At 41.8% G+C, this 17,669-nt stretch overlaps 1 protein-coding gene across 2 annotated transcripts in view; it reads left to right on the top strand.

Moving 5' to 3' along the window:
* Positions 1–16,571: 16,571 nt before the first annotated feature.
* PRTG (protogenin) overlaps positions 16,572–17,669 on the top strand; it is a 130,265-nt gene continuing 129,167 nt past the window's right edge. The window contains exon 1 of one of the 2 annotated variants that reach the window (XM_082445088.1): positions 16,572–17,029. In XM_082445088.1, the coding sequence (XP_082301214.1) occupies positions 16,936–17,029 (94 nt within the window). In that variant the 5' untranslated portion in view covers positions 16,572–16,935. The remainder of the gene's footprint in view (positions 17,030–17,669) is intronic. The other variant, XM_082445087.1, reaches the window with a different exon arrangement.

The raw sequence follows: 17,669 nt of genomic DNA, 5'->3' as shown, positions 1-17,669 counted from the left end.
ACCAGAAAGAACAGAGGGAGCGACAGAAAGTTGAAGCCTTTTAAAAGCTCTCCACAAAAGGCAAAGAGTTCTCCTTGACCAATTCTGACCCCAGCTGACCTCGTGACCTTGCTACCCAAGGTCAGCTTAACACTTTAGAAATGGTCCTGGCTGGCTCTGTAACCTCTGTCACTCACAACTAACAAATACGTCTTTACAGGGGTCACCTCTTGGCCAGAAACTGGCAGATTCTTTCCTTTCAATTCGCATATTACCCCCAAAGTCTCTTTGGTTTCTATCAGGAAATTCAGGCTGTCTAATTTGAAACCTTTTTCGCTAACACAGGATGCTGCAGTAATTGTCACTAACACAGAATTCTCTAGAGAGTCTACATTAATACACAGTTTGGAAAGTCGAGTACATTTCATAGCGACACTCAGAGAACAAACATAGTATGTCCCTCTGTATGTTCATGCTGCTATTCAAGATGGAGAGAGCACTGAAAACTTAAATTTTAGGGGTCCAAATAAATCTTGTCTTTGGAGGAATTGTCAACAGTCTCTCTGGTGCATAGAGATGCTTAGAGAAAAAGAATGGGGGCCTAAGTAAACAATCATCAGTTATTCTCATCACATTGTCAAATGTTGAAAGATCAAGGACAACTTGTTTAGAGCGAGGGGTCTCCATGTGCAATCAGACAGTTTAAAAGACCCCAGGTACTGTATGCAACACGGTTTCAGTTTTACTCAAGTTTCAATTTTATTCGAGGCAGGAGCGCAATCAGAAGTTATAACTAGTCCCCAGCCTTCAGGTTCCCTATATTTACTGTAAAGATATCTTATTACTCAGGGGATTTACCATTGCAAGATTCTCTCTGGCTAGTCCTCCAATTCATGTAAGGTACCTTCCAAATTCAGAAAGGGGCATGAGAAAAGGAACGTGACCATCTCTAGAAGCTGGAAAGTGCAAGAAACAAGATTCTTGCTAGAGCCTCCAGAAAGGAAGGCAACCCAGCTGACACCCTGATGTTAGCCCAGGGAGACCTGTGTCAGACTTCTGACCCACAGAGCTGTAAGATAGTAAATCTGTTGTTTTTAAGCCACTGTGTTTGTGGGAATTTGTTACAACAGCCATACAAAAGTAATACATTGACAAAAATCTAAGGATAAAAAACGTTTACTGTTATTTTCAGACACTAAATTGGGGGGGCGGGTAATTTGTTACACACCAATAGATAACCAATACAGATGTTGATGCCTCAAAGTGGGCTACTGACAAAATAAAAAACTTAAAATGTGAGAGAAATTTGGAGCCAGACAATGGGAAGAACCTTTAAGGACTTTAAGGAGAGCATTAGTGAAAAACTAAAGGGCTCTGAAGAGACTGTCTGTTGAAGCCTGGTGGCCTTTGAGAAAGCTGACACTGAGGTCTTACAGGAAAGTTAGGAAATTGTTATTAGAAACTGGAGGAAAGGTGATCCTTGTTATGCAGTGGCAGAAGTTTTAGCAATGCTGTTGCCTGTGGTAACAGGAAAGTAATAAATGTATCTAAGGAACTAAGTGCTCTAGCTAAATAGGTTTCCAGACTAAGGGTTGCAGGTGCCACTGGTTTCCCTTTGCTACTTCAGGTAAAATGTGAGAGGAGAGAGAAGGCAAAGAAAGGACTGTTCAACAGAAAGATTCCAGGAATTATTGGGTTTGAAAATGCCCAGCCTTTCCAGATGATGGCACATTGATACTAAAATTAAGAAAACGGGTTTCCAGAGGAAAATAGAATCCAAGGCATTTGCAGGAAAACATGGTATATACAAAGATGAAGTTCGCTGTAGAATCCTTTGTTAAGACCTCATAAAAATTCAGGATGGTGCCTCAGAGAACCTTTCAGTTTAAAAAAACTGGGCTCCTAAGAAACTTAAGGGTGCTGCCCCTTACCAATGGGATGAGACTTTGGGGGGCCTTGGATGGTGGTGAACATATCTTGCATGTGAGAGAGAAAGGAAACACTGGAGGCCAGGAAGTCAGGCCATGGATAGCCAGCTTGCAAGATGAACTCCCAATTATTCTTGTTTCTTTGTATTCAAGTCTTTGTGTAGTACCATCTTACAGTATGTCAGGGTTAGTCTACATGCCAAATACAATATGGCAGAAGTAATGGTGTGTGACTTTTTCAGCTGGGTCATTAAAGACATGGTCACTTTTGCCTTGTTCTCTTGGATCATTCTGTTGTTAAATCAAAAAGTAAATAAAGGGCTTCCCTGGTGGCGCAGTGGTTGAGAATCTGCCTGCCAATGCAAGGGACATGGGTTCGAGCCCTGGTCTGGGAAGATCCCACATGCCGCGGAGCAACTAGGCCCGTGAGCCACAACTACTGAGAGGCCGCGATAGTGAGAGGCCCGCGCACCACGATGAAGAGTGGCCCCCGCTTGCTGCAACTGGAGAAAGCCCTCACAGAGAAACGAAGACCCAACACAGCCAAAAATATAAATTAATTAATTAATTAATTTTAAAAAAGAGTAAATAAAACTAATAGACATGAGGCAATTGTTATTTGATAAGCAGAAGGGAAAGAGATTGGATGGCACTAGGTACTGGCTGCAAAAGGAGCAAATGAAAGAAAACAAAAATACATTTTAATTATGTAGCAATTTTTTCCCTGGTACTTAAAAATGTCCTAATAGTAGTAATAATAGTAATAATGATAGCTAACATTTTATAATAATGATAGCTAATATTTGTTGAGTGTTTATTATGTTCTAGGAATTGTACATACATTCTCTTACTAATCCTTGCAACCCTAAAAGATAAATACTACTACTATCCCTATTTTACTGACCAAGACAGCTCAGGTTCAGAAAGGTTAAGGAATGTGGCCATGTCACTCGGCAGGTAAGCATACTGCCCCTGGTAACCATTTTTCCTGTTTGCAGATACCAAAACTTTTTCTCTGACCAGACCATGATGTCTTGTTGACTTCTTACTCTCTGATAGCTTCCCAGGGTATTTGTTGGCTTTCTTTCTGAACTGGGCTATGGCAGAGACTATATGTTCATTAAAACCCATTTCATTTACTCCTGGGAAACCATCTACACTACATCTCCCCACCCACCCCCAGTTAGAAAGATTTGGTCATGGGGTTGAGTTCTGGCCAATGGAAAAATGGGCTGCAATGATGTACCATGCTTCCAAAACTGGTCCATAAATACCTTCTGCACAGTCCTCTCTCTCCTTCTCAGTCTGCTGTCCATATGTAGAATCCTCAGCAGAGGATTGTGAAGCCCTATCTGATGGTGGATCCACAGGATGAAGGGATCCTGGGTCCCTGAATGACCATGTTGATCTTCATCCACTAACCAGGAATATTTACACTGGACATAGCATAGCGTGAAATAAACGTTTATTGTGTTAAACTATGGAGTTTCACAGCAGCTATTGTTCTTTATTATACATAAAACATGGGCCTACCAAAATGGCATGCAGAAACAGAACTTGATTAATTCATATCATAAATTGCTCAGCACCTTCCTTATATGAAGCACCTTCCTGTCTGGTAACAGTTGCTACAAATATCTAACAAATTATTTGAGAGTCAAATTCTTATAACCTAAGGTGACTGTTATATGTAACATCAATATCTAGAAGAGATGCATATAAGTATACCCTACAAATCAGTGAGTAACCCTATTTGTTAGGCCAGGTGGATTTGAAGCTTCCTGGTCATTATAGACGTGGAATTGGATACCTGTGCGTTGATTCTAATAGTTCACAGGGAGGAAAGCTTGCATCAGATATTTTTCTGACTCTTTATAAGACAAGAATCCTCATATTCATTGAGAAAAAAATCTGAGCTCTTTTGGAGTATTAAATGCTTGACTGAACGTGGAGCTCAGTTGCACATTACATATGCAGATATAATATGGTTTACATTTATTGAGCATTTATTTGCTGTGTGCCAGGCACTCTGCCAAGCTGTTTATATGTATTATCTCATTTAGTCTTTGTAACAACTCTGTGATATAGGTACTAATTTTTTTTTTTTTTGAAAGTAGAGGGAAGGTTTTATTTATTTATTTATTTATTTATTTTTGGCTGTGTTGGGTCTTCATTTCGTGCGAGGGCTTTCTCTAGTTGCGGCAAGCGGGGGCCACTCTTCATCGCGGTGCGCGGGCCTCTCACTATCGCAGCCTCTCTTGTTGCGGGGCACAGGCTCCAGACGTGCAGGTTTAGGAAAAAAAAAAAAACAACTAGCCACAACTAAAAAAAAAAAAAAAAAATTTTTTTTGTTGTTGTTGTTGTTGTTTTTTATTTGTGGCTAGTTGTTTTTTTTTTTTCAGTTGTGGCCCCTGCATTGGCAGGCAGATTCTCAACCATCACGCCACCAGGGAAGCCCAGTACTAATTATTATCTACCTATCACAAGCAGGGAAACTGTAGTTCAGGGGATTAAACAACTTGCTCAATATGTGAAGGAAAAAAATTTGAAATCAAGTGGTCAGATTCAAGATTAGAGAATTCACTCTTGATAACTACAATGACTATAAAAATAAAAATGAAAATTTGGAAAGAACTTCACGTATATAGTTAGTTTCAAATCAGGTGAAGTTTAGTATTTAACATGAACAGTTTTGTTATTTTTTTGGCCAGTGTAGTCTAAGACTTGGATTTCTGTTGAACTAAAATGAACAAACACAAAAACAACCATTAGGCAAAAACAATTTAGTGAAAGAGACATGAGTTTAATAAAAGTTTGAATTTTTGTTTTGCTCTTATGAGTATTCACATAATAACTTAGAAAACCATGGATGGTAGTCTTAAACCTAAGAGTGAGGCAAGAAATATATTTCTATTCGCAGAGTGGATGGGAGACAAAAAGGTATTTATTTGGTGGTGAAATCAGAGACTGGCATCGAAAGTGGAGAATTCGTTGCTTAATCCTCTCTCATCAAGTTGGGGCCTTACAAACCCATTAAGTTAGACCTGTTTATCACCTTAGAACATAAAGTATAACATTTTGTTTTAATTTCTATGTCTTCTAAAACATTATCCTGGTTCCTCTCAAAGATTACTCATTCTTTGTCTTTTTACTCTCTTTGGATTTTCCATTTCCACATCTAATTTATTTATCTCACTTTTTACATTCTTCAACAGACAGACATTTTTCATTAACCTGTTCTTTTAATTTATCTAGAGCAAAGAGAATGCTAAACTGATCCCTGATCAAAGAAAATCAGACTTCTACCCATCATTTCTTTAAGAAATAGGAAAAAGAAAATGTCAAATGAGTTTTTATTCACTGTTTTGTGATGAAGCTTTTAAAAAATACTACAGAATAGCTGGTAAATATTGTATGAGATCAAGTTTGTGAAAACATTTGGTAAACTATAGAAATTATATAAATGGAAGGCATTATTATATGGTATTTGTTTTACTTTTTAGAAAAAAACACTTTTGAAATTTCTTTCATATTACAAAAATTTTAAGTTGAGATAAGTTAGTCAAAACTGAAAATAACTGTTCAAAACACAGTTTTCTCTCTAATTTTTTTAGTCACAATCAGAGAATCTTACAAGCTGATAAATGTCAGTAAAATTGCTTTTTTCTCTTGAGAAATTTGCAACGCAGAAAGAGCCCACTAGTTGTTGGAACGACAGATGAAAAAGAACGCACACTGAATGTAAACTGGTATAGCCACTATGGAAAACAGTATGGAGTTTCCTTAAAAAACTAAAAATAGAGTTATCATATGACCTAGAAATTCTACTCCTGAGTATATATTTGGAAAAGACAAAAACTCTAATTCAAAAAGATACATGCACCCCACTGTTCATAGCAGCACTATTTACAATAGCCAAGACATGGAAGCAACCTAAATGTCCATTGATAGGTGAATGGATAAAGAAGATGTGGTAAAGAATGAACTATTGCCATTTGCAGCAACATGATGGACCTAGAGATTATTATACTAAGTGAAATAAACCAGTGAGAGAAAGACAAATATTATATGATATCACTTATTTGTGGAATCTGAAAAAATAATACAAATGAACTTATTTATAAAACAGAAGCAGACTCACAGACATAGAAAACAAACTTGCAGTTACCAAAGGGGAAGGAGGTGATAAATTAGGAGTATGGGATTAACAGATACACACTACTACATATAAAATAAACAAAAAGGATTTACTGTGTAGCACCAGGAACTAACTATATTCAATATCTTGTAATAACCTATAATGGAAGAGAATCTGAAAAAGAATATATATGTATATATATGTAACTGAATCACTTTGTTGTACACCTGAAACTAATACAGTATTGTAAATCAACTATACTTCAATTAAAAAAAAATCCACACCAAGTCACATGATGAAATTTCAGAGCACCTTGGATAAAGAGATAATCCTAGAAACATCCAGAGGGAAAAATCAAGCCATCTTCAAAGAATTAGGAATCACAATAATTTAAAGGACTCTTCAACACAAAATAAAGCCAGAAGACAGTGACTGTCTTTAAAATTTTGAAGAATGATGATTTTCAATTGAGAATTCTGTATCTTGCCACACTGTCAATCAAGCATGAGAGTGAAACAAAAGCATTTTCAGGGATTCAAGGACTCAAATAATACCTCCCAAGCACCCTTTCTTGGAGATCTACTACAGGATATACTTTAGCAAAATAAAGGAATAAGCAAGAAAGAAGACATGGGATCCAGGAAACATAACTCCAACTCTGGAGAACTAGATAGGAAAGTCCCAGGACAAGAGCTATACAGCAGCTGATAGAGTCATGAGCCCAGACTGGAGGAGGGAGATGGAGGTTCTGTTTGGGGGATGGGGAGGGGTACACAGAACTGCTTGTTCTCATCATGACTCTTTATGTTCATGTGTTACTTTGATAACTTTTAACTTATATCCTGTCTTGGATTATCCTCTCCGCCACTTAAGCACATTCCTCCCCAGCCCAGTCCCCCCAGCACTGTTAGAGCACATATCACGGAGCCTTATCAGCATTTGTTTATATGTCTGTCTCCACAGTTATGATGTGAGTTCAATGAGGGTTGGGGCTGTGTCATTTCATCTTGATTTTCTCAGCCTCCAACAGAGTGCCTGAGTATGTGTTTGCCCAATTAAACCAAATACTGATTAAGATAGTTGCCTGTAAGAAATTCCTCAAAAAGAGCATTTTATATTGACATGATAGGATTTCAAATCAGAGAAAAAAGTCTATTTCAAACAATTAACATTCTCCTGACATTAATATTAAACTATCAACAGATGAAATGATTACGTCTACAAAATGCACTAATTCATTCATCGAATAGATATTGTGTCCACTTTATGCCAGAAAATCTTCAGCTTGCTGTAAGCCAGATAAAGTCCTCTAGTGAGAGAGAGAGGAAATAAATACAGCACGAATAAATATATGCAATAATGCTGTGCTAGGAACAGAGAATGACAGTGGGGGAGAGTGGGGTTTTCTCTTAGATGGGGTAGCCAGGGAAGTCCTCCTTTTTTCCCTGTTCTTCCTTCCTCTGCTTCCCTCCACCCAATTAGAAAATGGGGCAGCCTTAGAAAACACACAGTGAGATTTTAATCAGGACTCCCCCGAGCTGAGTCAGATTCTTCAAGTAGAGATGGAGAAAAAGAGGGCAGCTCCTCTCTCCTTCCCTCCATTTAAGGTGATAAAACAAAACAACCTTTATGGGACTCAGAAAAGGATTTCTTGCACCCTCAAAGGCTGTGAAGAGGCCACTGTGAAATCTATTAAAAAATTAACACTCCACTAGTACAAGAGCATTGAACTGAAAGCAGGTAGCCAGGGTACCACTCCACATTAGCTGCTGTCATTCAGTGGTAAATGGGATTTGACTGGTATAAATGAGAATATGATTGCTTAGCCTAAGTGAAACTTTAGGAGTCAAACTTTAAAATTAAAATCTCTTCTAATTCCTGAAACATCATAATTAAGGGGGATCAATTTTTGTCAGCGCTTGTAGTAAGTCATACCTACCACTCCCAAAATATATAATCATACATTTTCATTTTGGAAAATGAAAACATATCAGACTTTTCAGTCTTCGTTCACAGTTATGTTGTCACTAAAAATGCTACAAGAGAAAGTTGCTCTACATGATAAAGTTAATCTTTATTGGTAGACTATTTTTAAAAAAATAAATATAAGGCAACTGCTAACCTGTTAAGTCATCAGTCATAGTTATTTTAATAAGAAATTTGAACTTGCAGAATATAAATTTTCTGAAAAATGCTAGCCAAAGCAAACAAATTATAATCTATTTGTATGGTTATATATGTTCCTGCATTTATCTACCTTTTCTTCTCTAACTCTTATAGACAAGAGGTCTAGAAAACACCTTGCAGGGATTCAAAAATCTTTAAAAATCTTATACTAACTTTAAAGATTCTACGTCTATAATTACAATTATTAAAACTATTCTCCCCAGTCACCTTCACATAGCGTCTATCCCTTGCCAATGATAGCCATACAATCTGCAAACTAGAGAAATATATCTGCACATTTGTTAGCTGAAAGAATGTGTGCTTAGTGTCAAGGATCTACAGGTTTATGAGCTCCTAGATAGAGCTGGTGAACCATTTAGATACAGCCACACAGCAGACGGTAAACAGAAATTACTAAATACCACTAGTACTATTATTTATGGTAGATAGGAGAAGGAGTAACAGCGAACCAATATAGAGTGATGGGCTTGAAATTTCCCATTGATACAAAATGCATTTTCAATGTGACATTAAATACTTACCAATTGATAGAGGTCTTTGAGGGGTTGCTCAAGAAAATTATTGGTTCATAAAGTGTAACTCATTAAATGATGGGCTAGAAGCTGCCACTATATCTCTCTCTTTATGTGGGTCATCAACATTTCCCACGGCAGGGAGTAGAGAGAGCTTGGTGTTTCTCGAAGCTTGAGGCTTGAAACACTGGCCAGGTGAGTTAGGGTGGGGTGGACGCAATTCAGAAGCTTTTAATTGTGAACTACATTCCTTTCCCTACTTCCGCATCAGCCCCACCACGAACATACCAACCACGGACTAGAGACTATCAGCACCACTCCGCTCATCAGGAGACAAAGTGAAAAGCAGTTTATTCCTCCCTTGGAAAATTTGGGGACCCCCTGGTCCACTGTGTGCAAAGCACTTTGCTAGGTGCTATGTAAAGGTGTTGAGGCATGGTGCACTATTTGAGGACAGTCATAAAAGATTTATGAATGTACTAAATAAAAGCTTAGCATGGGTGTGTCTAGAAATGGAGTGCTGAAGTCCCTTTAGACCCCTGGCGTGCCTCTAATGAAGCATGAAGGTGTTGGGGCCAATATCTTAGTACACAGTGTTCCCTCCCACCAGCACCACTTTTCTCTTTTTCTCATCCACCAAACAGAGCATGAGTAAGAACACACACCTCTTTAGTGGTTTAGGAGACCTGCAGCAGGCCTGGCTGGAAGATGTGGAATTTCTAAATCCCACAGTTGTGCTGTGAATTTATTCCCCAACTTTTACTTCTTTGGTCTAAACCTTTTTTTCACCTCTTCCTTTACAGATCTCACTTCACAGATCTTCACTACACTTTCCTTCAGCATCCTCAAACTTTCCGCTTTCTGATTGTTTTTCTTTCTTCCCCTGAAGTTGTATCAAGCAGAGCTGGACATAGAACTCTTACATGAAGATAAGCTCATTGCTGAAGAGGAGGGAATGATTAACTTTCAGGTGCCAGAAGTTATACTAGGCATCCCCACTGCCATGTGTTCATGCATGTGTGTGTTTTGCTTGTTATTTCTTAGATGCATTGCAGTAAAACCCCTGAAATAAAAGTTCAGTTGACATTAAATCTTGTCTACTATAGATTTTTGAATATGATCAAAGACAAATATGAATCCAATGATAAAGCCACTCTTGGTGTGGCTAAGGAAACAAACACACACAAAGCAATAAAGCATGGATGAGACAAACCCATCTTTGAATTTTGCACTGTCACTTACTTGTTGTGAGACCCTGAGTAAGTTTTTTAATCTCTCCAAGCCAAGTTTTTTAACCTCGGTAGAATGGATTAGCTATTGCTATGGCTGCTATTATTTTGGCCTCCAAACATTTACCCTATTGGTTATTCTCTGCCTGCATTCTAGGCCTTGACTCTTAAAATGTGGAATTCAAAGATGACTATAATATGCTAGACCTAGTAGGACCAAAGTGACATATAATGAGACTAACCCTTCCTTGTCCCGGACAATATGCATCTACGGACACAACACAGGTTTGCATTAGCACGACTGCAAACACACGCATTGTTGTCTCAGTTGTGATCAATATCTGCAGGTCATTTTCTCACAAACTGCAGATAAGTCAGTTTTCCCCATGACCAACCCTGACTCCTGTCCATCAAGTGCAATTAAATTAACCAAAAAGTACGAGTTTATGTTTATCTCAGTTAAATTCCATGCTCTTTGAAAAACAAGGGAGATGTTTCTCGCCTATCACACAGTCCAGCTGTATCAGTTGTCTAAGGTTTACCGGTCCAAGTAAAGCAGGAAAAAAAGGTGGTCTCAGGTAGACTGCGGTAGGTGAGGGAGTGTGCCAGCAGGAACAAGTGAGTTGTGTTATTTCAGAGCTTAAGAAATATGGACAGAAATCTTGGCTAGTAAAAAGGACCTTGTTAGATCTGTCTGTAGTTCTAACCATCAACCTCCAGCTATTACTCCTCTCTCTCTTCTCCTTTTCACAGGACACTCAGAGCTCTAAGAACAAGGACTCTGTGTCAAGTAGACTTGCAGGAGAATCATGCTTTTGTCATGTATCTGCTCTGTGAAGCCCACTAAGGCTACTTAGCCTCTGCTCATCTGTAAAACGAGGACAGTAATATTATACCTAGCCTATCTGGTTGTGAGGATTGAGTGAGATAAAATTGCTATAGCACCTGGCACAGGGCACACAGAAAACAGTGCACCACAGGCCACTTGTCCAAAGGGCAGCTTTTGGGGAAATTATGGCCCCCTGGACAAAGTTCAAGCTCCTTAGCATGGCATGAGGCCTCTTTTGACGTGGTACTGCCTCTTTTCCCTCCACTCTCCAATGTGGCCTGTACTCCAGGTGTACTGACTGAGAGCTACAGGTCAGTATCCTGAATATACCTTGATCTTTTGTACTTCAGTGCCATATTCATACCGTTCTATCTGGAAGGCTCACCCCAACCCAGTCCAACTAGAAAACTTCCACTCACCCTCAAGATTCACTGCAGATATCAGCTCCACAGTCAAGCATGTATTAGGAGACAGTTCTTCATGGTTCTCTTGCATTTCTGCACATCTTGAAAGAGAGGCACAAGCTGCACTTTGTGCTGGACTGTCTCTTCAAGGATGTTTGTATAGCAAATAGCCATGGAAGACAGAGATAGTGTCTCCCTCTGGAGCAAAGGACAGGCATGCCTAGTACCCATTATAAAAGGTTTGGGTTCCTAAAGCTTAGGGCTCCTCTCCTGTAACACAACCCACTGTGCAGGTGACATCTGGTCCTCTCTGTGCTGTTTAGGGAACTGATGCAAAATTGCTGGTATTCTGGCTACTGTTACTGCTATGTGTAATATACTGCCCTTCATCTCTGACACAGGAGTTTTTGTGTCTTCTACCAGCATCCACGAAATGGTGGCAGGATAATCTGTTAGCTTGCAAGCAGGGTAAGATCTGAGACCGTTCATACTTCTTGGTCGCATGTTCCCTCCCTTCCCATGTCATCCCTCTGTAGGAGTGTAAATTGCTCCTTAAATTCCATTCTCAAATTATCGTGAACGTTGCAGACTTTATCACAAAATTCAGTATCTGCATCATTTTCTGATAACTGTATCTGCAGTGTCTATCACTGTCTATAACACACTGGATGCTCAGTACTTTGTTGAGTGGATGAATGTGGCTAGCTGTCAGCAGTTCCTCAAGACTCTTCCCATTGTTGGTGGGTATCCGAGGGGATGCCCAGTGCTCTCGGCCTCAGTTCTAAATGTCCTGTGTTCTCTTCTGCTCCAAACACTTGATCACCTCCTTTTTCCTGCCCTGGAATGGCGCATTCAGTTCTGGTGGCTGATGAGTTACTTCTGGCTCCCGCTTCCCGACTCTTTTCAGTTTCCTTGTAAATTGTGTACTAGTAACAAATCCTCACTTGAAGAGTCCCCCCGGATCTCTCTTCTGAATTTCCACCTTCCAGAACAACTACCAGGACTGGAAAAAAAATTCTCATTCTATCATGCAACATATTAGTTATGCATCGTGTTACATGCAAATTAAGATAAATGTGTCCACTGCATTCTTTATCCAAGCCAACAGTAACAAATGTAGAATATATATGATCTATATATTCTTAGCAAACATGGGCTTCTGCTTTGTAGTTATCATCACTGCCTTCACTATACATTTACAACCTGCTTTTTAAAAACTGTGGTTAAAAAAAAGAGAACACACAATGTAAATTTACTCTTGACAGTTTTAAGCGTGCAATACAGTATTAACTATATGCACATTATTGTACAACAGATTTCTAGAACTTTTTCACATTGTGTAACAAACTCCATAATCATGGAACCTCAACTCCCCATTTTCTCCTCCCTCTAGCCCCTGGCAACCACCATTCTATTTTCTGTTTCTATGAATTTGATTACCTTAGATACCTCATATTAGTGGAATCATGCGTTATTTATCTTTTTGCAATTGACTTAACTTCACTTAGCACAACTCCCTCCAGGTTTATCCATGTTCTGGAATATGACAGGACTTCATTCTTTTTTAGGGCTGAATAATATTTCATCATATGTGTTGTGATATATATATATATATATATATATATATTTTCTGTTATCCATTCATACGTTGATGAACATTTAGATTGCCTCCACATCTTGGCTATATGAATAATGTTGCAATGAACATGGGTGTGCAAATATCTCTTCAAGATCCTATTTTCAATTATTTTAGATGTATACCCAGAGTGGGATTGCTGGATCGTATTGTAGTTCTGTTTTAATTTTTTGAGGAACCGCCACACTGTTTTCCATAGCAGCCACACCATTTTTCAATCCCATGATGTTACCACCACTTTTAAAATAATCCATTTCAGAATGTTTCTGATGGCAAATATTAAGCTCATCAGTGAGTGATTTCTTTTTTTTGTTTTAATTAATTAATTATTTTATTTATTTTTGGCTGCATTGGGTCTTTGTTGCTGCGCGCGGGCTTTCTCTAGTTGCGGCAAGCAGGGGCTACTCTTTGTTGCGGTGTGCAGGCTTCTCATTGCGGTGGCTTCTCTTGTTGCGGAGCACGGGCTCTAGGTGCATGGGCTTCAGTAGTTGTGGTACGCGGGCTCAGTAGTTGTGGCGCACGGGCCTAGCTGCTCCACAGCATGTGGGATCTTCCTGGACCAGGGCTCGAACCCATGTCCCCTACATTGGCAGGTGGATTCTTAACCACTGCGCCCGCCACCAAGGAAGTCCTAGTGAGTGATTTCTTAAATCACATGAAGATCATAGCATGTGATCCTCATCCAGGGCCTGGCCACCTAACCAACATAGTAGGAGCTCAACTCCAGAAAAAAAAATTGAATAACTCCAGACTTTTGCTGCGTTTTCTCATTCTCTATGCTTCATAAGCATATACAAATGGTCCTATGATTCCATAGAACCAGATAATGTTTAGAAGCCAGAGGGCTGGAAGATCATTTTGTACAGCTCCATAATTTGGTGGGAGAAGTTATGTCATTTTTCCCTCCGAAAGGCTAGGAGTCTTGAATTTATCTAGAGAAAACTGATTCCTTTTTTTTTTTTTTTTTAACCTACCATCATCAGATTTCAGTTCTCTTTTAACTATATAGGCTCTACCCTTTTTGGCTTGAAAATAATTGTCCTTGTTTTAGAATATAGAATATAGAATAGCCCTAAGCAAAATAGGGCTTAGGTAGTTGTTTATATCAATGAGATTTTTTCCTTCAAGGGGATAACTTTGGGAGGTTAAACACCTAGGCATTTCTTACCTCTTTCAGGACCAGCTTAGGAACTATTTCAGTAAGTCATTATTGTTACCATCAGTGTAATCACCAAACAGATTAATCAAATTTGACTCTTAAAAACCTGAGTATTGCAAAATTAAACCCACTCTAAAAGGACACAGATTTGGCACTAGTGGGAATATTTACTCACAAAATAATAATAGCAATTATTTATAGAGCTATGCACCAGGTACTTTCCATGCATTCTATCACAGCACCCCATTGGTATTATACCTATTCCCATTAAACAGATGAGGTTTGAGAGCATAAATAACTTGTCTACATAAGACTGAAATTGGAACTCTAGTCTGTCAGACACTCAAAACTATACTCTTAGCCATTGCAGTGTTACTTACTATACGCAAGGCACTGTAGTAGAATCTGTGGGGCATTGGAGAACTAGGTAACAAGTCATTAGGTAGCTTATGCAGCCTACTACATGACATAAGACAAGTATTATACATGAAAGAAAATGTAACTGTCCAAGAAGACATGTACTGTGTTATTTAAAGAAGTATGCTATAAATTCTGAAGCCGACAGGAATAGGAGTGAAGGGAGGGAGGGATGGAGGGGGAGAGAAAGAGAGGAAGGATGGAAAGAAGGAAGGAAGGAGAAAGAAACAAAAAAGGAAAGAAAAAGAAGTTTAAATGTAAAGACATAAAGGATTATACAGTAGAAAGGGCAACAAACAAATCAGAAGGCATGGATTCTGGTTTCTAGTTACTACTTACTAATATGTGACCCAGGGTATACTGTAAATTTTATATACTATGGTATAACTACATCATCAGGGTAAGTTTATTGCTGCCCAACATGGGACAGTAAATATACCAGAAAAGTTTAATCTCATCACATTATATGTATCATATATATCATATATGTTATATTATTTTCACATTAGATGCAATGCTATGTTCTTCCCCAATACAAGTCAAGGTCCAAAGCCATCTTATGAGAATCAAAGGCTCCTGTGATTAATTGAAATGTTAAAGAAAAGGCAAAGTGGCAGTTTAAAAAAAGTTCTTCCCTTGCTTTTTAGCTTATCTCTCCCCTCCCCCAGCCTTTATTCTTCTGATTTACTCAAAAAGGAGAGCATAAAAGCATCTTATTAGCAATTCTTATCCAGGAAATATAAGCACTTAGGATCAATTGAAAGGGAACTGGGAGAAGGGGGAGTTAAGAGGGAGAAGACTGTCATACAATAAAAAAAAATCTAGTTTAGTACGCACACAGTTAAGAATATCACTTTGTGTATATCTGATTTATCAGATGTTTAAAACATCCCTGCAAATGTTTTATTACCTCTAAACATTTTCCCTTTCCATGAACCTTTATTCTGCTGCTTAGAAATACTTGAAATTCATCTAAATTATAAGTCAGCTTTTGGAAGCAATAGAGCCCAGGGTATTACATGCAGTTAAGTTGAAATTGTTAAGTAGACTGATCCCTATTATAGTAAGCTTCCGGGGGAGGTTACTCCCAGCAGATGTGCTAAAACTGTTGATTCCCCCTCCTTTTTTTTTTTTTTTTTTCCTCATAAGGAGGATTTCTGGAACATGCTAAAGGCAGCGAGTGTGTTGATGTCCTAGTGACAAAAGCTAGATTTCTGTCAGCTGCTTTCATTAAGGTGAGCTTTTAGCCTGTGCCCTCATCACGGCCATAGATTTAGTTTTGGGTTAGAAAACGCTAATCCACGTGTAAATGCTCTCCATGATCCACACATGTGTAGCAGTCTGATTACATTTTTAATGTACCTTTTAACTCCTCTTGTTATCCTTACTTAATTTTAAGAGACGTGAACAAATTCACATTTGTGTCTTTCCTAGTCAGCTTAACTTCTAACCAGGTAGTATCAACGCCTAGTCCCCCAGACCCAGCTCGGAGAATCTAGAAATCTCATCTGGACTCAACTCTCAGTACAGGGCCTTTTAAGTGCACAGTTCTCACGAATTAAAGGACTTTAGGTTGAGAAAGAGATAATAAAACGTCTCCCCAAACGGTAATTGTTCATTTCAGGGCACTCTTCAGAGATGTGTTTAAGCCAGGGCTGCATCTCACGGGGGCAGGGAGGACAGAAACCGTCTCCAAATGTCGGGGCTTATCTCCCGGAGATGCCTCCAGTGTAGCTGACAAATCTCCGAAGTGGGAAATAGTTTTCCCTCCACAGGGCCTCGGCGTGTGAGGGAAGGAGGGGGATGGGCAGGGGCCATCAGGGGAGAAGTCTCCGGCCTTTTCACGTCTCTCAACACCATCCCTCCCTCACCCCGCCTCCTCCTTCCCCGAATCCTAAACAAGCCTGGGGGTGGAGGGGAGTGGTCTGTGGGGGGGGGGGGGGAAGAGGGGCCCGGGGGCCGGCCGGGCCGGGAGGCTCGGCCTTTGTGGCTCTGTCCTCGACGGCGAGGGGGGAGGGGAGCCAGAGGGGGCGGGGAAGCGGGCCGGAGACCCTCAGCCGGGGCTTGACCCCCAGGTGCATTGTCCAGCGGGGCCCGCCCCCTCCCCCCGGGGCCGCGACCCGGCCGCCACTGGGCCCCCTCCCAGCGTCTCCCTCCGCGGCCGCGCCGACCTCGCGGTCCCCAGACCAGGGGCCAGATGTAGAAAGTAGTCCCGAGGCCGGCAGTGGCGGCGCTGTCCACTCCACCGCCCCCGCCCTCTCCAGCCGCCGCCTCACTCCGCCCCCGGGCCGGACGCTCGGGCCCCCCGCCTCCTGCGAGCGGGTGTCCGTGCGCCGGCCTCGCCGCGCCCGAGGAGACCAGCCGCCGGCCGCGCCGTGCCACGCCACGCCGGTGCCCGAGCGGGAAGCCCAGGCTGCGCGCGTCCAGCCGCCGCGCGGAGAGCGCCCGGAGGAGGGAGCCGGCAGGCGGACAGCGGCTGCGGGGCGGCCGGGGAGCATGCCCACCCAGCCCCGCTGAATGGCGCCTTCCCTGCGACCCCTCGCCCGGCCGCGGCCGCCAGGGATGCTGCTCGGCGCGCTCCTGCTCCTGCCGGTCCTCGGCCCCGTTCCAGGTGGGCGCGCTTTCTTCTGCGTCGGTGGGGCGTGAGCGAGCGCGAGTGGGCAGGGGAAGGAGGCAACCGGGTGTGTGTGTGTTGTGGGGGGGCGGCGGCGGGTCCTTTGCGGGGGCGCTGACCCCCGGTCTCTGCCCCCTCCCTGCAGCCAGTCGGGAGCTGCCGCTGGAGCGCGAGGTGCCGGCGGGCTCTGCGGGGGCGCGGGCGGCGGTGGGCGCCTCTCGCAGCGCCCGCCCCTCCCCGCTGCGCTCCCCCGGCCGCGCGCTGCGGGCCGGCGCCCGCCGTCCACTCTCGCCCCTTTCTCCTCGCGCCATTGTCCGCGCTCCGGCCGCGTACTCGCCTTCGGGGCCAGCCTGGGCTCCGCGCCGCCCGCCCTCCAGCCGGGGCCGCTGCGGCCGCACGTGGCTTTATTTATATTGTTTCCTTAGTGGCAGCCTCACGGCGCAGGGGGCGCCGCGTTTCCGCGCGGCTTCCCCTGTTTGCAGTGGGGGCTTCCCCACGTTTTAGGGCGGGGGAGAGAATAGGTGAACTCAGCGCCCAGGTCAGACCCCTAAGTGCCCCCACTTTCCCGGATCCGGATCGAACGAGGAGGAGACGGGAGGGGTGGAATTGGAAAGAGAAGAGGAGTGGAAGTTTTGTG

This window comes from Balaenoptera physalus (genome assembly GCF_965194825.1).
Source record: "Balaenoptera physalus genome assembly, chromosome: 2".
In the NCBI taxonomy this organism is placed as follows: domain Eukaryota; kingdom Metazoa; phylum Chordata; class Mammalia; order Artiodactyla; family Balaenopteridae; genus Balaenoptera; species Balaenoptera physalus.
The sequence above is the reverse complement of the archived record's forward strand: the minus strand, read 5'-3'. Positions and strand labels throughout refer to the sequence as shown.